At 36.8% G+C, this 25315-nt stretch overlaps 2 protein-coding genes across 20 annotated transcripts in view; both read right to left on the bottom strand.

Moving 5' to 3' along the window:
• MAPRE2 (microtubule associated protein RP/EB family member 2) overlaps window positions 1–4463 on the bottom strand; it is a 59169-nt gene extending 54706 nt beyond the window's left edge. The window contains exon 1 of one of the 2 annotated variants that reach the window (XM_034429726.3): window positions 4311–4463. The gene's annotated coding sequence lies outside the window, so the exon portion shown is untranslated. Of the gene's footprint in view, window positions 1–3695; window positions 3715–4310 lie in introns of those variants that run through there. The other variant, XM_034429727.3, reaches the window with a different exon arrangement.
• Window positions 4464–11025: 6562 nt separating this feature from the next.
• The window catches only part of DTNA (dystrobrevin alpha), a 129285-nt gene continuing 114995 nt past the window's right edge, over window positions 11026–25315 (bottom strand). For 9 of the 18 annotated variants that reach the window (XM_034429716.3, XM_034429718.3, XM_087890539.1 and 6 more), the window contains 6 exons: window positions 23285–23444; window positions 22148–22237; window positions 21159–21327; window positions 19445–19577; window positions 17804–17851; window positions 14440–14709 (listed from right to left, as the gene is read on the bottom strand). In XM_034429716.3, the coding sequence (XP_034285607.1) occupies window positions 17834–17851; window positions 19445–19577; window positions 21159–21327; window positions 22148–22237; window positions 23285–23444 (570 nt within the window). In that variant the 3' untranslated portion in view covers window positions 14440–14709; window positions 17804–17833. Of the gene's footprint in view, window positions 14710–17803; window positions 17852–19444; window positions 19578–21158; window positions 21328–22147; window positions 22238–23284; window positions 23445–25315 lie in introns of all 18 variants that reach the window. The other 9 variants (XM_034429713.3, XM_034429714.3, XM_087890534.1 and 6 more) reach the window with 2 other exon arrangements.

The following is a 25315-nucleotide window of genomic DNA, read 5'->3' as shown; positions in this document are numbered from 1 at the left end:
TGCTAATTGCTCTATGCTGCTAGTAAAACTATATTGTAATGACTAACTGCAATATAAACAAGGGAACAATAGCTTTGAGAGTTATACAGAAAAAAGATCCAGAAATGGGATACAGAATACTAAGCAGTTTTTGAATGACTGCATATGTAAAAAAAGATTTGATCCACTTTATGACTTGTAATTCATGTAACAATACTGTTTCCAAAACAAATATGAGAAATATGGGGCATTAAATAAAAATGTCTTGGCATTCCTTTCTCTATATTTCTTTTGCTAATCTGCTGGGCTTTCCTCAAAGTTTGTTTATGCTTTGAAATTAATTCCTTCCTTTAGAAACATATTTCCTCCCTTAAAAACTATTTGCTATATATTTAAAATGAAGTGTGTGTTTTACAATACAATATATTTAGCCCCAGCTATAATACTGGGTTATAGAGTTCAAGATTTTCAAGCAAAATCTCCATTTATTTCAAACTTTATTCTCCTAAATAAATGTATGACTGTTACAAACCCTACCATTAATTGGGAAAACATCCCTCCCTCCCAGAGTACCCAATAAGAAAAAGACACATCTAGTTATAGCAATAGTACTTATATACTGTTCCATAGAGCTTTACACCACTCTGAGTGGTTTACAGTGTCAGCATATTGCTCCCAACAATCTGGATCTTCATTTTACCAAACTTGGAAGGATGGAAGGCTAAGTCAAGCCTGAGCCCCATCAGGCTTGAACTCCAGGCTGTGGGCCTGGACATTTATGAACATTTTGCAATTTTTTTACTCATAACATTTGAAAGTGTCTAGGCATATGAAGAGTATACTATACCCATTAGTACAATAGTACAATATATTTTCGGCCATGGCTTTGGGAGTGACTGAGTACTGATATGCTAAATCCTGTACACCAGACATTAAATGTATTTTTAATTCAAGCATACCAGCAGATTATTACAAGAGCAACAACAGTGTTAATGAAAGTAGAGGCTGCAACTTCAAACCTTTGTTCTGATTCTGCTAGTCACGTTGCAGGTATTATTCCTGTGGACGAACAACTAGGCAATTTTTCCTGTTACTCTGATATTTTCTTTTTTAGAACTAGATTAATGATGAAAATATTAGTACATTTCTAGAGTATACTCTAAATGCAGAAATTAGAAACAATATAGTTCATATTTTCACAACAAGGATAGAGACAGAGTATATTTTATTTGTAGCTGCTGCAACCTTATGACTCAGTTGTGTACAGAGCATAAAACACCAGGCTATAATAGGTATAATGCCAAAAATAAAGCCAGGAGTATAATTGGAGGAACTATATAAACATTCCTGTCAGATTCTCAACTAATTGAAAGGAGTCTCCCACAGAACTCCCTCTTAGCTTGCTTCTGGAAGGCCAATAGGGTTTAATTTAACTTAGCAGAAAAAGCCATTCCATGATAAGAGGACTACCATGAAAAAACACCTCCTCCTAATCTCTGTCCTGATGTCATAGTAGAAAAGAACAGCCCCCATTTTTTTAAGATGTATCTATTAATTCTACCTAAAGACAGTCCTGAACATACCTTGGCACCAAGTCAAAAGCAGCACTTTTACATTCAGAAAGTATCTGTAGCCAATGCTGGACATGAGTGCTTATGGCAGATAATGCCATTTTAATGTAAAGGCTCTGCATTTGAACCAATTGCACACAACCTCATGCAGACAGTATTGCAGTACTCTATCCAAGTAATGAAGAGAGCATGAGTTATTGTTGCAAGGTCTTTCAACTCAAGGTCCACAGCTGTAATGAGTGCTCGGTTGGGCAAATGCCCTCCTAGTTACCAGCTGCAGCAAACCAGGATACCAAAAGTATGGACTTGCTCCTTCAGATTCAATGCCACTTCTCTAAGTGAAATATCAGAGCCTTGTTTTGTCTTGTTTTGGTTCAGCTTCAGACTGTTTCTTACCATCCAGACCTCAAAGACACGAAGCACTGGACAGAACTTCAACAGCACTCTCAGTGCAGCCCACTGTTGGATGGGAGTCTAGGAGTTTCACCACTTTAATGGGTGTTGGAGGAAGCAGATTAACAGGCACTATTTCTGAAAAGTTGCAGGCCAGTTATAGTAATAAGACAGGATTGAGTGTTATATATTAGGGAAACATAAAGCTTATATTTTCTGTTTTCAAATCATAGTTAATCTGTTAGGCATGAAGTAGGATGTTACTGTATCTCGAGAAAAGGTCACCTTAAAATAGATATCTCTTGACAAGTAAATCCTTATGCCCTGGAAAACTAAATACCACCATGCCTCTACACACACACACACACACACACACACACACACACACACACACTTGCCAAGTTTATTTGTAAATGGATAAACACTCCTAGAGAAAGAAATCAGATTATTTTAGATCCTAGATGTAATGGTTTTACACTCTGCCCTCAACAAATGGTAAAAAAAAAAAATAGATTCAAAATATGTTAAAATATACTATAAAATGTAGTGCACATGGAAAATTTCCTGCTCATCTAAATAAACAGCACCTGAACTTCTGTGACCAGACCCTGCCATCATTGAAACTAAGTTCCTGTGACATAAATCAAGCTTCACCAAACATTCAGATGGATGCACCACTCACACAACGTGGAGGATACTGACACAAATTAAAAAATTACAAAGGGTCTAAAATCTCTCAAAGTTGGCTATGACAATGCAGAGAACTTGAAAGATTTGGCTACTGTATCTAGAGATTTCAGCTACTGTACTTGGTTTTTAAAAACTGTTTTGATATTGTTTGATATTGCTATATGCACCTAATTGCTAATCTCCAGTTTAATTTATAATATAAATTATAAATTAATTATCCATCTGCTCTGCAGCATGTTTGTGTAGATGTTTTTATGTGTGCAAGGGTTTGTCTGAAATTAACAAAACCAGAGATACATTTGCTCCAACAACAGACTTAATCACAACAGAAATCAAAATTACTCTGCTAAGTACCAGTATGTCTATTGCAGTATGTCTACTGTTCCTGTCTGCTGGTATGAGTAACTTGGCCATTTTTATTTTGTAAAAAAAAAAAAGCAATCACAATTCTCTAAACCAGGATGGATTGCTGATTCAAAATGGGATTTATGCCAATTCCCCCATCCTTGCCATTTTGTGTACAAAAAGAACAGAAAGGAAACTTTTCAGCGGAAAACCAGTACAAGGCCCCACTTCAGACTGCCTGTCACTATCACATTGGTGCTCAAAACAAAGGATGGCTGTTCAGCCTGACACCACGATTTCCTGAATTAATAGTGTTCTAAAATCAGAACTGGATTGGCTCCTTGACTGAGAAATTCTTATAAAGCCAGCAGGGCTGCCCAAAGGATTGATGACAGGTTTAGAAAGTAGAAATAAATTTTGGCAAGGCCAAGAGTTCTTCAGTAAGTACAAATCTATGACAAAATGCCCTCAACAACTACCATTGCTCACATCCCACAAGTTATGCTTAATGACCTGCCTTCAACATTTTTACAGCACGCAAAATAATCAGAATATTTATTCCAGATAAAACGAGCTTTGTATTTTTGAGCCCAAGGTTGGGTGAAATAACCCCATTTTCAACTCAATCCCAGGATCAGAGGTCGACCCCAGTAAAACCCATCAAGACCTCTCAGCATCCCAACTTAGCCCAGATTCCAATAACTCACTCCTTCCTACCTCTGTCCCCTGAGCTATTTATTGTTTTAACTTCAGCCGGCCGGCTGGCCGGCCACCCAGGGAGGTTCGTTCCAAGCCACCTCAAGCAGCTTGCTTTGTAGAAGCTTCTCCCTGCTGCTGGTAGCAGCAGCTTCAGCTCCTACCACAAACAGGGTTTCCCCCCGCCCCCGTGCCTACCTACCAGTTCCTGCCTACTAAGCAACCTCCTCCCTCCCTCCCTCCCAACTCAACTCTTTCTTGGTTCGAACTTCAGGTTTTTCTGGGAATCTCCCGCCCCAACCTCCGGCTCCCCTACGACCAAGGAGCGCGCCTTCTCTGCGCGGGAAGCCTTCCCAGAGCCTCGGCGGTGCCAGCGGGGCGACCCCTTCTCCCGCTCACCCAAGAGCGTCCGGCGGAACGCTTCCGTTTCCTCGCCTCGGGTTCTGAACACCAACCCGATTCCAGGCGGCCAGAGACCGGGCTGTTGCCTTAGCAATTTCTGGGGGCGCCTGGGGGGCGCGGGGGGGGGAGAGAGACTGTCGAAGAAGGTTCCCATTCCGCCCCTCGCTTGCTTCCCTGCCCCTTCCTAGAGAAGCGCCAGTCAGCGCCTCCTTCGCCCGTCCGCCCGTCACTCACCTGCTCTTATGCCGAGCTACCGGGCGTGCAGCTCTCGGCGTTGACAGCTCCCTTTTGTTTTCCCCTCCTTCCCCAGCCTCCGCAACGCTTGCTGCTGCGCCCGAGTGCCACGTGAGTCAGCCGGGCGGGCAAGCTGGGCTGCTCTGGAGATGGGCGGTCCCCGTGCGCAGCGGCGGCGGCGGCAGAAGCGGCAGAAGGGAGTGAGGCCAATGGCCACAACTCAGCCCGGAGGCGGGGTGCGTCAAGCGTCTGTGGGGCTGCCAGGGAGGCAAAAGAGCTCTGTCACGCCTGCGACTCCCCGAGCGAGCCCGGCTGGGCGTTCTCCTCGCTCTCAGCCGAGGCCTGAACAGCTGAGGCCACCTCAGCTGCAGCAAGAGCAAAGGGGCGCTCGGGCCACGTACTTTTTTGGGGAGGAGAATGACGGTGGTTTTTAATTGCCAAGTCACTGTGGCTTTGAAATCACAACTGGCCGAATCCAGATATGCAGATGTATTCTTATCCCCATCTTTTATTGCTGAGCTTCCCAACCCTTTCTTTGCATCAATAGAGCACCTTGGATTCTGGAAATTGCTGTTTCAGCCCACTGCTTACCTTGAAGCAAAAGCATTGAGGGCAAAAGTTAACACTTGGTACTTGTATCCAAGTCAGCTTAAAGTCATTGCCTGATCTGCAACTCATATTTTGTGTGTGGTTAATTGGGCAGTTATGAATTTGGATTTTTTAAAATTTTTACAGATGTTCCCTTTTTAATTTTTAATTTTTTTTAAATATACTTGACCTTTGCGCTTATTTTTTGTGAATTCTCTGAGGAATTTATTTTAGCATTGACTTGATATAGAAATGTTATAAATAATAAAAATAAATGAATCAAAGCTGGTACATTAGGATAGGATTAGGATTAGATAGGGTAGGGTAGGGTAGGATAGGGTAGGATAGGATAAAATGAGAAAAGCTAGGCCAGGATGCTCTGATCTCTGCACAAAAGACAATTCCTTCAGGTTCTTAGTTAACTGAAGGAAGGGAGAAAAAGAAAAAAAAAAGCCTTTTACTGAACTTTGAAGTCAAAAACCTTTGGACTCTGGTCTGCTGGTTGGATTTGTCTTAGTCACATTTTACTCTCTATTTTTGTCCATCTATTCTAAACTCAGGTAAATTTGGATCTGTACCAAGTCACTGAGAACTGAAGTTAATTTCCTCCATTTCATGTAACCTTTCCCCTAATTATTTCATAATCCTTATGATAGATTATATTTATTCATTTCATTTCTCAATTTATATAGACACCCAACTGACATATGACTCAGGATGGCTTACAAAGACAACAGTAACACATAACTAACATCGTATCTCAACACTGTGTCAATAGAGTGCCTAAACCTCAACGTGACTGAAGAGGTCCAGATAATCCATTTCTTCCTTGTGAAGAAGCAAAACAATCACCTTCTCAATAGGGAAGGTTGGAGATGAAACAGAAATTATTCAATATCATTGATGGCTTCTTAAAGAAGTGACAGGCAACTGCTTCTTTAATTCATCCTTAAGTTGAGGTGTAACTGCTCCCTCCCTCTATTTACTATCACTTGGTCCCACCTGCATATTGTTTCCCAGAAGGCATTGACAAACCAGGAAGAATATGGACTTAAGAGCAGTAGCACTTAGATTTTTATACCTCTTCACAGTGCTTTACAGCCCTCTCTAAGCGATTTACAGAGTCAACATATTGCCTCCAACAATCTGGCTCCTGATTTTACCCAGCTGAGAAGGATGGAAGGCTGAATCAACCTTGATCTAGTCAGGATTGAACTACTGGCAGTTGGCAGAATTAGCCTGAAATACTGCATTCTAACCACTCCACCACCATGGCTCTTAATGCACAGATGGCTGCACTAACTGTTTCAAGGACCCTGTTCATCTCCTCAGGGTCAACAGGTTCCATCTTTTCCCAAATAACCTAGTGAGATCATACCAATCACTTCATCAGACTGCATAACTGGAATCATAGTGAATCCAAGTGACTTTATCCAACAGATACCTTGAACAGTCCTCATAGCAGTCCTTCAGCTGGTTCTCTGAACTATATTCTTCCCCTTACAGAGATTAAGTCACCTTAAGCTTTTTATTAGTTGCTTGAATATTTTTGGCTTGGCTAGGTAAACGTTTGTTCATTATTTTGTAATCTTTAGATAGTCTTACTCTTAATAAAGCAATCGCTCTGAAATAATATTTGAGATAATGAGGAATTTTATTTTTTCCTCATATACAAGAGAGAAAACAAGCAAGTTTGTTTCTTCAAGCAAGAATTTGTTATACTGTACATGTCAAGTATAAATCCATCTTTCCAAAATGCCAAAAGGAAGATGGCATGTTCTTGAACAGAGATAACAGCCTTTCAATCTCATAAATTCTCATAGAAGCATCAAAATTAACATATCAGCATAAGAAATAATATTTAAAACAATTTCCATGCTATCCAGTGTATAATATATGAAGTTGAAACTAAAAATGCTATTTATTGAGATTGCAACTGTTTCCTCACTAAGTTGAGCAAAGGTACAATCTTATTTCCAATCATGTTTACTTCTCTAAAGGCAGAAAGTTGAAAAGCTGTAAAGTTATAAAGCTGAAGGGAGGCATAAGAATTAATACAAGATTTAATTGTTTCCTATCAACTCCTTTAATATTTGCCTGGAGGAGGTTGGATTTAATGCTTGTAAATGAAATTTTCTCCTCCTCCTCCTCCTCCTTCTTCTTTTTTTTTTTTTTTTTTGATTTATGGTAACATTAGTGATCTCTGATGCTCTTTAGTTGCAATGCTCAATCTACTTTGGAAAAGCCACTAGTTGGCTGCTACAAAGATGTAAAAATAGTTGCTCCATAAATTGGACCAGAGTTCAAAAGGTGAATATTTGATATAACTTTGTTGCATTAAATTGAGAAATACTTTTCAAATAGCATTATTCACAGCAGGTTTTCCAGTCTTGCACTGTGCTGCTTTCTCTTTCATTAGAGGACATTCCAGTGATAAAATTACAGTATGGTGAAGTATGGATAGACCCTTCCAGGATCTGCATAGCTAATATTCTGAAAATATTATAATTATGTCACTATGTTTCTTGCACTTTCCTCTCCAGAACATTTTCTTTTAGTTTCTGTATTTGCAAACTCACAATCTATCATTCTTGAGATATTTTAATATCCAAAGTCATTTAAGTATGGGGAACAAGTATTGTGGGGTGATTATGAGAATAAGCTGTAGAATCTATCTCAGTAATAAAATTGTCACATGATCTTTTATTTTCACTCAGCCATAAACTAGCTAGTTGATCTTTTTATGGATTTCTTTTCTTATAATTTCTTAAGAAAATATCTCCATAAATACTATTAAACAATTGCAACAATAATATTTTGCTCCGTGTGCCTGCAATATTGTATCTGCTTAGCCGAGAGTAACTTATACTTAATTTGTTTTTGAATAAATAATTATAGGTTAGAGAGAGGGGAAAAAATGTAAGTTGCAGCATCACGGTTCTTTCTTTTCATGATCATTTTCCTCCTTAAATGTTTAAGACTTATATTTTGAATAAGAAGTTAATAAGCATATAGACGTTAGTGAAGAAATTACTAATGGAGCAGAATAAATAATATCCTTGCGATTGACAGGTTGTAGTCCAACTTTAGCCAACAAATCATATCCAGATGGGTTGGGATTTCAATTTATTACACTTTCGTGGCTAAACTGATATATGTTTAAATGGGGTGTAAAATCTACTATAATTTCAGGCTTGTTGTAGGATTTGACAGGATATCATTAAGTTTATTTACCTTTTTTACTATTGCAATCTGATGCTTATTTTTTTAATGCAGAAGGACAGGTTGAAGATCTGAGGTTTGTCCTCGGTAGATTATGAAGACAGACGTGGCAACTTCTTTTTGCCCATGATGGCAGTATTCGTGTTCTCAAATCCAAAATTTAGGTACTTCTCCAGATTTGAGGGCCTTGTAAAAAAGCGAGGAAGGCTCTGTATCCTCTGTCTGGATCATACATACTGTACTCAATGCCATCTCATAATTAATACTGACTTTCCAGTGTTGAAATAAAGTTCAGCTGCCCATTGTGTCATCTTCCCTATGCAAAAGGAAGGTGGGTGCATTTTCATCCTACATCTTTGGAGACAATATTTTTTTCCAGTCAGTTTGATTTGTCATGCTATGTATATACAAACTTGTTTTCTATACATATATCAGAAAAAGTGGGTGCTAATCTGCATAGGGTTACAGCATAATAAGTGTATATTAAACCTAAAGAACTCCAGGACTCTTGCCCAGTAAATGTAAGGAATAAGATGCTATTTCTATCTTTAATCATTCCGGTTGTATTTACTCTTAGAATTTCTGACAAAAGACAACAAGGGCTACATCTTGTGTGCTTCTTAATGAACTTATAAATTGAATACTATATGCTATACATATTGCTGCAAAGTTTTGGATTACTAAGAGTAAATTCCTGTGTAATATTCATATATCATTTTCAAAAACCAAATCATCTAAAATCCTCAGTAGCCTTCTATAAATTTTGTTTTTCCCCCTACCTGTTTCTTTATATGACATAAACATCCATTTTTAAAAGAACTATAGAGGGAATTTCCTAGCAGCAAAGTCCCTTGAGCATTAATTATGCTGCTTGCCAGGATATACAGGATGATTTGTTGGTCTTTGGAAGGAATGAGTACAGAAAAAAAAATACTCCTGCCTTCATAGAACTGTAAAGAGATACATATAAAGGGAAAGCTACTGTCAATATCCTTTCTGCTCTATATTGAAAAAAACACTTAAGCCCTAATACCGCACTACTGAATAGCAAAGTATACAGAAAGAGTAGTAAAAGCAAAGACCAAAAACAAGAAACACATTGAGCACTTTCAACTTGCTCTAGTTCTCTTAATAATTGCCGTTTTCTTAAGCCCTAGACATTCATCTAGATTTCAAACAAAAATATATTCATTCTACAATTTGGCTGAATTTACTTAATTGTCTGCAATTGTTTCAATTCTATGAATTCCTATTTGAGATGCATGTTTATTGTAACCATAAGACTATAAAATCTTCTACTGCTTCTGCTTCTGCATCTCATTCAAAGACTTAAGTTTGAACCTAGGCCATGAGCAAGTTTTTTTCCCAACTTCATAGCAATTAACAAATTAAAAGCGTACTATTGAGCATGCCTGCAATTGTCACAAGCAGGAAGATGGTAAGTATTTTTCAGTAATCAGCAAGATTGTTTTTCTACCTAGTGTTTTCCTGCAAACTCAAGAATTTGTTTTTTTCACATCAACCAAGCATTGATCCATTAGTTGTGACAGGAATTGATCAACTGGCTTGTTGCCCATGCCTGAAGTCACGAGTTGAGAGTGGCAACACAAAAGTAACTAGCCATTTAACCAATAGGCAGGGAGAAATCTGCTATCTCTTATCTAGAAGATGGTGAAACAAAAGTTGCAGAGTGAAGAAATCTACTTGACACCGAGTTTGGAAACAGACAAATATAAGATCTGACACCTCAGTTATCCAACAAGCCATTTAAAGCCATAATTTAGAGAAGTAGGAGAAATATTATCTGAACTGACCTATTTTGCAAATCACCCATTGGGGCAGGTAACTTTTTTTCACTACAGTACCTTGATAAAAATTCCAAACATTCTAGGATACTAGGGATTGGACTAGATGATCTACAAGGTCCCTTCCAACTCTGTTAATCTAATATAATTTAAAGGATCATAGTCCATTTATGGTAATCCAGCAATCTGATTGCAAAAACAGAATTGACATATGTCTTTTAAGAATATGACATGCATCACAGCATATGCTTTGACAAAACAGAGCTAATTCTATCAGATGTCATGACCTCTATCCAGCATGACTGAATGTGTGCACGTTTTTAAATGACAAATGAAAAATAAGATTTTTTTTCTTACCAAAGCCAGTAACATCTTTCAAATAAAATCCAATTTAAAATTTAAAGAAAGTAAGAGATTATATAACCAATTGGCTAAATATTGCTGAAGTACAATTGCTGCATCTCTCCCGATTGGCTATGGTGGCTAGGTGCTAAAATTGTAATTTAATATCATCTGTGAGACTACTAATTCCACACTTCTGAAAAGAATCTTAGTAGCATTACTTGTCTCCTCCAAATTAGATCCTGAAGAATTAGGAGCAAAATCTTATTGCATAAATTCACTTGTGAATTTGAACGCTGATGATAAAAATGTTGGGAGGAAAATAGCTGGTAATTTTATGTTAACAGATTGCCAGTAGAATTTGTAATTCTTTACTCCTCTGTATCTGAAAGAAATCCAAGACTCTTCTCACCACCATCATCCACCCATGCTGAACTTTTAATAGTAGATTTTTTTTTCACCATAGTATTCAAATTATAGAATTCCCTGTTTATTAATTCATCTGTAAATATTTCAGTTCTAACAGGCTTTTTCAGTCTGATTGGAAGGTCATTACATTTGTCAATACTGTTGCTGGTGAGCATACTTTTTGTGATAATTGTGCCATTCTGATGTTAGCAGTCTTAGACATTATTATTAAAACACATATGTACCTTCATACCCCTTTTTTCTTAACAAATCTAAGAAAGAATTCTGCTGGAATAGGGGAAAATGTATCTTGGATTCAGTGTAAACAACAAGAAGGGAGACTTCATGAATTACTTTTAAAAATTCTTTTTTAATGAAGAAATAATTCCATTCCAAAATATAGACACACAATTAAATAGTTTAATCACTTCAAAATATGTCCCCAATAGGCTTAACACACGCGCACACACACAAAACAATACTTAACAGCAATACAAAAAACCCCCATACAATAATAGTTCTGTTTACAATACCAATGGATAATGTAAAATTTGCAGTGTGTCCGTTCAGACTGGTGTGAAATAACAGTAGTTAAAAACATTAGACAGTTAGTAGCTTCAAGATGTAATTCTTCATACTTTTTGGTTCACAGATAAATTCCTGTCCTGTCATTCAAGGCTCTGGCACTGAATTGAACCAATCTAACTGCTGCAACCCGCAGCTGTGGTATTTACAAGATATATCTACAGCAATTCCAAGGAACTCATAAGAATGGAGGAAAGTGGCTAAAGTAAAAGGCAGACATCTGTGCTAAATAATGATGCAACATTTTGTCTCATGCATATAAGAAAATACATATTATCACAACAAAGGCCACACACCTTTTAATGCAGTTTTAAAGTTAACATTACTACTTACAGAGATTCTATCCTCTCTTTTCTTTCAACATTCAAGAATCCTGCTATCTTCACATTCTAATTCCTGCCTCTTAATGATCTTTCCATTAACAATCCACAAAGAGTTTTGGGCTATAGTAAACAGCCATGAAAAATGATTAATGGCTATTTCAACCATTCCAGCAACTTTGAAGTTTGCCATCCAAACATGTTTAGCAAACAAAGACTATATGGGCTAAAACATTGGCACATTTGGGACAAAACTTTCACTTAACTTCCTCTACGTGCTTGCTTCTTTGTGCATGGAAAAATATGTCTGTAACACTAGCTTTGGGCCTGGATTCCTTGGGCATGCAAGTTGATGTACATCTGAATAAGGACATCCACATAATATCCTATTCCATTAGGTCTTATAACATCCTAGATAAAATACAGAAACAGGTAATCTGATTTAAGGCCTTTGCTAGTGGAGTTTTATGCAAGCATATCTTTATTCAAATGTTATACTCACACATTGGCTAATGGCCCAGGAGGTTGAGTTGCTGTGTTAGATGACAATACTTTTGCTTCCAGATGCTAGATAGAAATCAAGGGAAAGTATTGTCCATACTGAGCCACTGTCATCTTAACACTGGTTGATGTAGCAAATTTAGATTTTGGAGGCAAATGAAAAAGTGCTTTAACTTGGACTTCCAGAGTATAAGAGGCCACCTAGAGCTCTGCTTTGGGGAATCTGTGCTGAAACCAGACTGAAAAAATGGTGCATATGTTGTGATGACAATAAGTGTTCCACAGATTTTCCAAAGTTTAGACTCATGCATGAGCTTTACATGCAATATGAGTGTGTAAATTAAGGACTATATCAGAGAAACAATCACTATTCTAACTGTAGGTATCTAGCTGGATTTAGATCTTTTCAATAACATTTTGCTTCTCTTTAGGAAATACTTGGCTGGAGTCCTGAGCTGTCAGCAAGAATTGTCAATATACTGTCCAGTACTAACTGATGTGTGCTAGGCACTAGTAGAGAGTAACCAGTTCCTGAGAGAAGGGCATAGGAGAGGTAAGTTGTCAAAAGTTATGTATCCACCATGTGAAGATGGTAGACACTACAGGAGTAAAGAGTAATTATTGCGAAAGAGGGGTTTCTGGGGTGTCTCTATGTAAACATTTTTAAAAATTATTTTCTGCAGTTCTCTAAATTCTGTGATTTGACTACATAGAGACAATGTTGAGAAAGACACAAGAAGGAAGATGTCAGGAATTATTTTGTGTATGAGTGAGAAAGTACCTAGAGATATTTAATTCATACATCTTTGATCTGAAGCATGTCCCTTGTAGAATTAACAGAAAGATTCAGCTTTTAATTTGGACAATACAATATATAAGCACGTTTAAGGAGTTATTATTCTTTTAACAATAACTCTGGATTTATATATTTGAGCTTTTTTAAATTCATGCTTACTGTTAGAGTTGTTGCATCATTAATAAAATATCGGCCTTACTTAACAATTTCTAAACCATTTGCTGTTTTTCTTGGGGCTAAAATTTGCTTGTAACTAATTTACTATATAGGGAAAATAAGATTGCAAAGTATCTTTTCCAAATATAATCCTCAGGGGAGCAGCCTCCTGTCTTATTATTTTTTAAATAGCATATTAAGATTTACTCAAAAGAGATACTGCTGTAATTACATAACATATTCTTTTTTTCTTTTTAGAAAGGACACACCTCCCCTCCATGTGCTTTTCATATTTAGCAGATTACCCCATTCAGCCCCTGAAGAAAGTCTCTCTACTCATTCCAGGAGTGTCCAGAGGGTAAGATTAAAAAAAGGCAAGATGGCAGCCATGATAATGTGATAAAATCTCTGCCTAGTTATGTACATTGCAAGATGTACATGGCAGCCATCTTTATTTTTTGACAATACCCTGCAGATACCCCTGGCCCATTTCCAAGAATGCACACAAAACAACTGGTGGTTGACTAAGGCAATGCACATTCAAAAATAAGAAAAGAAAGTAATTGCAAGCAATCTTTTAAAGCCTGTACATTTAAAGCTGAAGGCCTCAACCAACAAGATATGAAAGATGGAGATAATGTGAAAGAAAGTTCTAAAACTGCAACAAAATAATACAATGAAGATTATACAATTAGTTTAGGGATTTTATGGCACCTGTGGTTTATAAACAGCTTTAGTAACGAGTATTTCAAAACATAGTTCACAGTTTTAAGAAGATCTGTACTGATTTTAAAAACTAGATTCTATATAATTTGAATGTTGTCTTTTGTATATGATTTCTATTTGGAAAGAAAATATTTACACTAACTTCTATGGCTGATTTGTTAGATTATATTTTGAAAGAAAACATTCGTTAAGTTACGTAGTAGCCCTAAGTCATAGAGATACTTCTTAGTGCATTTTGTACAAGTTTGTTTTTAAATTTTCATTTATTTATTTTGCAGAAATATTAAAAACAAATTGCTATCCAAAGATGCAATATTGTAATATCAACATGTGTGCAATTCCTAGTAATATCTGTGAGAATTCTGCAAGTGTAGTTGGGTTCAGTATTGCAACTATAGTTCATTTTTGGGCTATAAATATGTACACACAGGAGTATATTTATTCAACGATAAATGCATCATTATACTTTTAAAATTCCCTCCATGGAAAAACAATGTACAGTGTGTAGGAAAGTGTTCTAAAACCTCAAATTATTCGGAAATCAAACTCCTAATATAAACAGTACTGTCATTGTAAACTGAACAGGTTTAAAAGTATGTGCAAAGGGTTTGTATTTTGTTAGTACAGCCAGTGTTCTTCATCAATAATAAGCCATGTTACATATGATGTAGCTGATATAATTTAGCTTTAAATAAAAATCATGTTTTTTTAATCTTCAAAAATAAAACACCTACAAACTAGAACTTGGCAAACAAAATAATTGTGCTACAGTCTGGAGACCTAGTTGGTTAGAGAGGCTGCACTTGATTTTTCACTTCTTCGCTGAAGCTGGCAGCTAGGCTATCTTTGTCATTAGTCGGAGTGTTGTCCTCTTCTTCTTCCTTTTCCTCCTTCTCTTTCCCCTCCTCAGTTCTTACATCACTTTCATTATCCATTTGACTGCAGCTTTCCTGTCAAGAAACGTTTTAATACTATTTATCACATTTCAAAGAAACATACCAGCCCTATTTAGGCAGTGTGCAAATGTGAAATACTCACCATGTGAACATTCCTGATAAGCCCACCCATCACTGTTACTCGGATTAGGCTAGCTTCCTGTAGACACCTGATTGGACTTGTCTTAGTCACATTTTACTCTGCTCTTTACTCTTACATTTTCAGCTCTGCATATGCTAGCTTTCAGGATAGGTGTAGACTTTCTATTCTGAATGCACAATTAAGCATGATTGGTAGGAGAGTAGAGTTCCTGAAAAGATTTGTGTGATGACTATTCCAATTCATATAATACCTGAATAATATCATTAAAATTATGTGTGCTATGAGTGAATCTTGACTCCTGATGTGCATTTTTTTAGCAGCATTTTTCAGAAGTGGTTTGCCATTGTCTTCTTTTTAGCACAGAGAGAGAGTAGCTTATCCAAAATTACCCAGCTGGCTTTGTATTTAAGGCAGGATTAGAATGGTCTTCTAATTTCTCATCTCTTTAACCCTTATCCCAAAATAGCTCTATATCAGTGATGGCTAACCTTTTCGCCATCGTGTGCCAAAAGTGGGGGGAGGGAGGAGTGTGTGAGGGTCGCTCGTGCGTGTGCCCACACCCACAATTCTATGCGACCCACCCCCCGCGTGTGCGTGCTCAATCCCCCCCCCTGCGCTCTCCCCACTTTTGGCATGTGATAGGACCGTTTTTCGCTCTCCCAGGCTCCAGAGCCTTTCTAGGAGGCTGGGGAGGGTGCAAACTGTCTTCCCCACCCCACTGAAGGCCCTCCCGAGGCCGGAAAAGGCCCGTTTGCCAACTTCCGGTCCCACCAGAAGGCCTGTTTTTCATTCTCCCCAGGCTCCAGAGCCTTTCTAGGAGGCTGGGGAGGGTGCAAACTGTCTTCCCCACCCCACTGAAGGCCCTCCGGAGGCCGGAAAAGGCCCGTTTGCCAACTTCCGGTCCTACCAGAAGGCCCGTTTTTCACTCTCCCCAGGCTCCAGAGCCTTTCTAGGAGGCTGGGGAGGGTGAAAACTGCCTTCCCCACCCCACTGAAGGCCTTCCGGAGGCCGGAAAAGGCCCGTTTGCCAACTTCCGGTCCCACCAGAAGGCCCGTTTTTCACTCTCCCCAGGCTCCAGAGCCTTTCTAGGAGGCTGGGGAGGGTGAAAATGGTCTTCTCCACCACCCCCCGGAGGCCTTCTGGAGGCTAGAAACAGCCTTTTTCCTGACTTCCGGTGGGCCCAAAAGGCCCGAAAATCAGCTGGCCAGCACACACATGCACGCCAGAGCTGAGCTCGTGTGCCCACCAATATGGCTTCACGTGCCACCTGTGGCACGCGTGCCATAGGTTCGCCATCATGACTCTATATCATCAAATTGGTATATTCATCATACCTATTAGCAAGTGAACAAAAATCTATCAGCTCTACAGTAATACCGTATTCTATTGCACACATGTACAGTATATAGAGCACATGCACATTTTTGGCAACATTTCCCGATTCTTTAAAGATATCCACAAACAATGAATGGTAATTGAACAGCAAAATGTTAACAGTACATATAAATTATGCTAGCTAGATTTTCTTTGTTTAGGAAGGACATCATTCGAGAAAAGATGCATCATGTCATGAATTAAACTTAGGCCCCAAAAGGTGTTCCATCTGAGAAAGTTGCTCCATAAATATTGTGATCAATAAAGTTGAAAGCCATGGGAAGATGTAAAAGTAATAGTAGGACAAAAGTCATATTATCCATCTAGAAAATATAATTATGGCTTTAGAATTTAAATCTTGGAAACTAGCCTTCCTCAATATTGCTAGTACTAGATTACAGAACCACTTCCAGTACATGCTGGTTGAGAAATTTGGGATAATATTAATACGGTAATATATCTGGAAAATATCAGGTTGGGGATATTTTTTATATGACAAAACTCCAAGCATTATTAATAAAAATATAAAAACTTAAGTAGCTTCTAAACAAGGGATGGGAACAAGAATAGGTGTCTTGTGTGGCTTGGTGATATAATTTGGGACAGAGACAAAATTGAAGCTCACTCCATACGATAAGTAGCTCCTGGGAGAAAGCTGCCATGAAAAATTCTGGCCTTTAAAAACTATACTAATTTAGTAGAATCTGAAAAATATTTATAGTTCATTTATGTGAGATTAAGTATTTTTTAAATAATCTTACACTTGCATTGAAGGCTCTTCCACAGCATTTAAAAAGGACTAGAATACTAGAATTCAACCTTCTGTGCTAATGTAAAATAAAGTATTAATATTCAAAATTACTCATTGTTTTTTAACAAACTCAAAAGCATTTTCATCTGGTAATTCTTTGAATGGCTAACTTCTTAGATAGCACTTCATAATTTTTAACACATGTGTTGTTTAAAACAAATTAGAAACACTTGAATACCATTGACACTGACAAAATCATGATCCATCACTTGCAAAGGCTATTTTCTTGGAACAGCTTACACCCTGCAACAGTACATTTAGCACTGTCAAACATCATCTGCCTATCGCAGGTCTTTGGGAAGGGCTTGATAGGTGAACAAAGATGTCAAATCCAATCTAAACATCTGGCTGGTTCTGTGACCATCCATAATAATATTGGTTCAAAACATTCTTATGCTGTGTTGCAAAATATTGCTTTGAAAAGTGTACACTTTTATGATAACCCACATGCAGCTCATTTGCATCCAGAAAGCAGATTTATAAGCTAAATCAGTAAATTCTAGTTTGGGGAATTATGTTTCATATCATTCTTTTCAAAGATGGTATTCATTCCATCCAGTAGCATTTCATATTAACAGGCCCCAAAAAACCACATAACCTGCAATCCTCTCAATAGTTTTCCCACTGCTACACAATAGGAACATATTCTCATTTGACAATTAGAGTTAGAATTGCAAAATGATTACAGTATATTATAATGTATTGGTGAAGAGAAAAATGTCATCTTCTTTGCCTCCCCCCTCCCCCCCCCCCACACTCCAATCAGCATAATTACTGAATGAAAGTGATTGATGTCGGTTTTAAACCAACTTAAAACTTACTTGAGAGGAGAGTGATACAAGGATGGTTACTCATCCTTGTAAACTGACCTGTAAAAAAAAAAGAAAGTGAAAACAGAAAATGTGAGCAGCCAGATCAGTGCACCATTCTATAGACAATGGGACTCATGAGGAGTGAGAGGTGTCTTATGGGCATGCAAGAATAGCACACACCAAATGAAGAGGTTAGCATGCAAGAAGAAACTGTGAGAAGGTTGTTGCTGCAGAAAATGCTAGAAAGGATGAAGATTCAATTTGTTCTTTTGAATGGAAATGGCATTTGCTGCAAGGCCCAACAAAATAAAGAGAAAGAAGATTGTCTTGTAACTCTTATTCCTAAATACTTTAGGCAGTTATGGGCAATCATTTCTCATTTGTATTTGTAACTTTCAATATACTCTTTTAAAGGATATGTACAAATGGTCCTCAAACTACAATTTTTCAACAGCATTTAGAAGCACTTCCTAAGATAGAGGTAATTTGCTCATTAATCAGTATTCTTTACATATAGTGAACAGAAAACACATTCTTATATTGTTCAGTGCTTTAATCTCTTTAATATTTCTTGTACATGTAATCCATATTCCCAATAAATAAGCATAATATAGGCAGATTATCTATTGGTTTACTTAGAAGTGACATTTCAACAAACTATGCCAAGAAATTTAGACTTTAGACTGATATCTATTATGCCAAAATTATGGCAGGCAGAGATTGCTATCTTTTTAAATTACAAGAAAATTTTAAAATACTAGAAAATTACTAGAAAAAAATCTTTTGCTGCTTGGATCCACACACATACTATGCTGATACTTTATGACGTCCTAAGGTCTTGAGAAGATCTTGGTGAATATGATGGCTAGTAGCAGCTAAAGACTTTGCAGCTTTGATTACACACTGTTGTTCATATATTTGTGAAATAGTCTGTATAACTGCATTAGAGCTATCAGTGCTATCAGTGACTTCTACACTGTGCTATCAGTGACTTCTACACAGTTTTACCACTGTCAGTATCTGATGTAGTTTCTAGGGACTTTGTGAACTATATCACTGGGTTTTTTATAAAGTCTTTGCCCACGTTGAGAGAGCATAAGTTCCTACTATTATCAATGTACACTAGTGGCAGTTCTCTTTAGTGGGCCATAAAATTGGACTAACCACCTTTGCTTATTTGCATGGAGGTAAGTAGGTTTTAATTTAAAATTATTTATTTTGCTGAAGAAAAGACACTATATTTGAGATGATTTTGAATAAGATTAAAGTTCTACCTTTGGAGATTAAGTCTTGATGGCTCATTCACACATGCAAATTACCACTTCCTTTCACAGTATAAAAATGCCAAGAATGCATGTGTGAACACCCACCTACTCTCAAAGTTATTTTGTGAAAATAGAACAGCACACTGTTGACAGAGTATGTTACTAGCATTTGTGATGCACCAACTAACAGCTTGTGAAGGTTAATGTCAGCCTATTAATTTCAGTACAAAAAGTACTTCCTGATTATTCACAGAAACATGAGTGCATCTCACTATTATTTGGAATCTACACCCTTATCACTATATTCTTCCAAAAGAAATAAAATCTAGGACAGTGAAATTTCTTTCAGCTACGTAATTGTGTTGAGTTCTTATCTTATTTTTACCTGATAAGCTTCATCTTGCAGTTTCTGCTTCAAATACTCCTCCATCTTGAGTTCATTCTCTAGTTGGCGGACAGAATCATTTTCATAGTTCTCATCATCAGCTCTAACGTAAGAATCTCCATCCTCTGTAACCCTAAACACAATTATTAATAAATAGGGTTGTGCAATTACTGCCTGACCTACTTCGTACTCAGATGTGAAAGTGGTAAATTCCATCTTATGTTAGTCTAAGTGTCAGGCTTCGATGCTATCTCAAAATAAATGAACTTCCAAACTGCCAATCTTTAAGGAAATTTTCTCTTTATTCGAATACAGCAACCGGATCCTGGCTCTTTCGCGGTCTTTGCCCCCCAATCCCTCCCTTTCCGATCCCCAATTCTCTGCTTCTCATTGGCTATCTTCCAAGTCACTCTCCTGATTCCTTTTCCCGTCAGTTCACAGGAATGTTTCCCCCCTCTTCATCTCCAAGGAGACCGAAACTTCAAAGGGATTTAGCAGGCAAAAGTTCAGCCTTCATCCTCCCTTTTCTATGTCAGCGCTGAGACGCTGACATCAAGTTTGCAGAAGTGATGGTTGGCAGAGTATACAGCCCATACCAAGTCATTTATATTGTGGAATGTGAGTTTAGAAAAATGCAGTACCCTTTTTCATAATTTAACTTTTGTAGAACAGATTGCCTAGAAGGGCTTTTTTGAAAATCAGTATAGAATGAAAGTCAAGGCACTATGAAGATTCAGGAATATGGTAGGTAGGTATACTGGCTTTTGTGAGTTCCCATAGAGTGAATTCTGATGCTGATTGTGATTTTATACCAATTATAGTAACTTTCATATGTTGTATATTATTTCTTAACTTTCTATTGTTTTTACTTTTATGAGCCTCTCAGAATGGCTTAGATAAGATGGGCAGCCATATAAATCAATTAAATAATAATAGTAATACACAGAACTCTGTATTTCAGAAAAGGATGAATTATTTGGTGGACTACCAGTTTAGTATGTTGTGGTGAATACCAGGATGTTTGGTGCCCAGAACTGAGAATTACACCCTTTTACATCCTGTAAAAGCACCTCTTAATATTTTATCTGAAAAAACATGCAGAACAAACTCATCTGAATCATGTTGATATCTGAAGCAATGATTTCAACAGATACCTGAATTTCATTTGGTCTTTTGCTATAATGTTCCGCTTTGGATCAAGATCTATTCAAGATATCTCCATCTTATAATAAGATGTCTGAGTGGGTGGGTGTAATTATAGGATCATCACTATGTAACTTTGTACACAGATATATCATACACTTAGTTCCTAAATTTCCATCTAAAGCAGTACCCTGATCTTCAGCAGAAAACAGTCCATTCTTCTCAAAGGAAATAAAAAACTGCACCCAATTTTGGCATACTTTCTGAAATGCCCCTTTGAATGGATTCAAATGATTTTCCTAAAAGAGACTTGGCTGTTCTTTGGTATATATTAATTATCAACAACTTTCATCTGGAGTTCAAATATAAAAATAATTGCAAATTGTTTTTCTCACCAAAATTTTATGAGAGTCTTATATTGTAGTTCAAAAGTCACCCTTTATTGCTAACCTTGGCTTAATCTTTAATTTAAAAAGCATCTCAATATTAAATGGAAACTTAATTTCTCAAGCTTTGAGTAAAGACAAGAAAAAGAAATCAAAGAGAAGGCAAAACAGGATGGAGTACCCACAGGTCACTGCGAATGGTTCCAGTAGCAGCTACATTGTGAAGATATCCTGGCTTCCGGGCATGGATTTGTGCCAGAAAAGCCTTTTCAGAAGTTGGTGATGGAACAAGATCATCAAAATGAGTCCGACCAAACTCTGAATCCACATTACTTTCTGTCTCACTTCCAACTTCTGTATGAAGAAATAGGTTGGTATGATAATTATATCTTTCTTTCCTATTTCTAGCATGCTTCTCTCCTGTTTTTTATTTTTAGCATACTGTACATTGCCATCTTATATTGCTAAAGAAACACCATATTGTCTACATTAAAAACACATGGAGAGCAACTTTCACTTTTGTACAGTTCAAACTTGCTATTTATTACAACTTGCCATGCACAGACAAGTAAAACTTTGATGCCAAGTGGGGTGACTCAGTGTACCCTGTATCCCTAAATTAATCAGGGAATATGCTAATGACCGAGTAAGCTATTAAGCGAGGTATTAACAGTTAGTTACATCACTGGGTTGCCTCTTATTACAATACTGATGCATGAACCCTTGGACAGTGTTGTTGTATAAAGAAACTAAACAGCATTGACATCTGTTTAGCAAGAAGACAGAGTGCTGCATTTGAATTCATTTGAGTTAGTTCAAATATATTCAGTGAGATTTAATTTTTAAAATATTTCAGTAGCACCTGGCATTACATGAGCTACCAAGTCTGTTTTCTACATAAATATAATTATTAATAAGGCAAACAAACTCTTATTTAACAGCCATAAAAATTAACAAAAATCCCAGGCATTTAAAAAGCACTGGAAATACATAAATATCACAAATTAAAATGCTGGAATAAGAAGGAATCTTGTCCTAAAAAGACTGTAAATCAGTAGTTCAAACTGTTATCTAGTAGCTTAGAATATTTTGCGGCACATTTTTCTAGACTGCAGCTTGTCTTTAGACTATATATTAAACTAGTATAAAACACTTATGCTTTAAATCATCAGACCTGAGTTTAACTCTTTCACAAGAGAAGACATGGTATTGGTGATTGAATCAGCAGCTACCAACAAGTCATTTCTTAAATTTCTTCTTGTACCTAATCAATAGAAAAGCAAAGTGCAAAATATTGTTAGCAATGTTTTGAGCTTTTTGTGTACATTGTGTACATTTAACAAGGTAAAATAATAAATGATGCAAAAGTCAATTAAGAAAACAATTTAAAATTTATGAATTTTAAAAATCTGTTTAGGTAGTTTTTGTAGTAGCATAATCTTTGACTACCTGCACTACACATGTATAAATTTCTTTATAACCTCTGCAGAATAGATTGGCTTTAATAAAATTAATTCATTTGGAACTGGTATACTTTTTTTAGGTAGGTGGTGTAGTGCTCCTGTATCAAGATATAAGTACTGCCATATAGGGACAGCATCAGATGGGAGAAAGTTAGATTTGGTAGAATTTTGTCTGAATTCTGTGCCTTCTTCATGAAGAATTAAAGGGAAATTATTTATCAAATGAATTATGCTACAGTAGGTTCAGTGACCAGCCAACTGTTGTTTTTAGTTCTAAGATGTGTTTTGTGTTTTTGTAGGGATGTATGATGAAATTATAATAGACTGGGATAGACAGCATGAAAATGATACCCAACAGCTTGGCCTCTGAACTACTTGGAGCCATATTGTAATAGGACCTTGGAAGCCAATGTAGAAGCCTCCGGACTGTTGAGCAGCTGACATGAGGAACAATAACTACAAATCACAGCTTATAATAACACATTATAAGTAAGTACAATTGCTATTGTCTGAGAATAAAATGCATCTCTATGTACATTTGCCAATAAAAGATGCTGTGTCCATTGCAGATAATTTAGAAAGCGGGATATTATTGGAAGAATTTTTTTCTCCTATTATTTTATTATGCAGCAATAAAAACTAATGTTATTTTTTTCATTTCTGCTCTAGTCTGTCATGAATTGTCCTTGACAATTCATGACAGAATTACATTTACTTGTCCCAAACGTAAGCTTTGAATTACTTAATTATTTTAAGAAAAAACTCTTTTCAGAGAGTTTAGTAGATATGCAATGAGGAAAGAAGCTACGATTATCAATTTTTCAACAGAGGACGGTTTGAACCATTACCTTGGGCAAAGGCTTCTTGCACATCTCCTCCCACCCCTGTCAGAGAATCTTGTGGTGTGTGGGCTGGAGTTGAGCTGGCAGATGCAGATCTGATAGGCATTGGGATTGGCCGACTGATTGTGTGGCTGGGAGACGAACGAGGAGAGCCTGCCCCTTGGGTCTAGGGGGAAAAGGAAGCCATGAGTGGTTCAGGATGAAGTAGAGAAAAAGACATTTCTGTCCCACCATCTCCAATTATTTCTCTGCTATAGAAAATAATCAGAATATGCCCATGCTGGATAGTATTACCATCCTGATGGAAAATGAATGAATCAATACGCTGTTCGTTCCTAGAACCAAAAGCACATATGCTAAAACAGAGACAATCAGAAACATAGGGAAAAGGGATTGGTGAACTTGCCCAGGGTCCTAAAGATCACATTGACATTAATTTTAAATTGTCCCAGCTGAAATAGCAAAAATGTATTTCTTTTTGATGTTTTCTTTTTCCAGTTGTCCGAAAGTTAAACAACAACAACAACAACAAGTAGTAATTATGTTTGTCTTTCGTCTTAGTTACCTGGCAGCAGCAATGGAGAAAACTGTTGGACATCACTGTTGAGTCATGACAAAAGAGGTATTGAATTCTTTGGCTTATGTTATGTTAGAACTTAGAGGTAAAGTAATAAAACTGATAAAGTAAGTAAAGTTGTCATAGGGATGTTTTTATTACTTTCCATGGAACTGAGTATTTCTATGTCATCAATGGTCCCATATCTTATGTTGTGGGAATGGAAATTAAAATTTGGAGTCTCATGACCTCTGAACTAAAAAGCAGGCAATGCTCTATTCCAGGTATCCTACTCCATACAGATGAGAGATGTTCTGGTACATATTGGACAGAAGTCAGAATCCAGTTTAGAAATTGCCATTACTCTCTAACCCTAACCCTTTTTAATGTAGTTTAATCAAATTCACATAACAATTACCGTACTTGTTTCCTTATCATGCAGACACATTTAATGTATTTTCTTGCTGTATCTTATTCATATTATATGTAGGCAATGTAATCAGACAAATGTTTACATTTACTCTCTTCCCCCCATTCTTAATACATTTATTTATTTATTTAGCATATGGCATTCTTAATACAAAATATAGTTAACTGTTTTTTGTCTTTGGTATATAGCTCCCTCTGCTGGAAACTAGGATAACTCATAATACAGAATTTTGTAATCAGTAACCTACACAAAATACCTTAATAATTCTGAAATGTTTAGGGAACATCATTTTATGAATACAGGAAATAATAATAATACTATGCCATTTTTCAATTATTAATATTATGGCTTGTTGCACAGTCTATGTAGTTGACTGCAATGAACCATAATTACTGAAAAATGATTTGTTAAATGGCCAATACTTGAAAGATATAGAAGGAAAATCAGAAAGAAAAGCTGATTTAAAAAAAATCCTTCGTGGATTTGATTAATATCAGGAATGTTAAAGAAAGAAACTGAAGGCTTTATTTTAGCAGCTCAAAAAGACTAATTGTATGAACATGTAACAAACAACAGCAAATGTCACCTTTATAGTAAAAAGGATGAAACAATTGACCATTTGATTACTGCTGCAGCAAAATTTCACAGCCTACAAGTGATGTCATGACTGGATTTCTATAATTATTCACTGGAAACTTTGCTAGAGATTTGGATTTGAATGTAATAGACATTTCTGGGGCCATCAAATTGAAAAGGTTTTGGAAAATGAGCGGGTTAAGATTTTATGAGACTTTAAGAGCCAAACAAACAGGCATCTTACTCATAGCATGCCTAATATAATAGTTACTAAAAAGAAGAAAGTCTAGTTCACCAATGTTGTTAATCCAGGTAATGCTAGGATTGAGGAAAAAATAATTGAAAACAATTATGAAATATTAGGACTTGTAGATCAAAGTTGAACACTTATGGAAAAAGAAATTTGTTGTTATATCAATTGTGATTGGAGCCTTCAAAGTTATACCAAAAGGACTTCCTCAATATATGGAAATAT

The sequence above is a fragment of the Pantherophis guttatus genome, chromosome 3 (genome assembly GCF_059756535.1).
Source record: "Pantherophis guttatus breed Tessera chromosome 3, ASM5975653v1, whole genome shotgun sequence".
Lineage (NCBI taxonomy): Eukaryota > Metazoa > Chordata > Lepidosauria > Squamata > Colubridae > Pantherophis > Pantherophis guttatus.
This window is presented reverse-complemented; position numbering and strand designations above follow the sequence as displayed.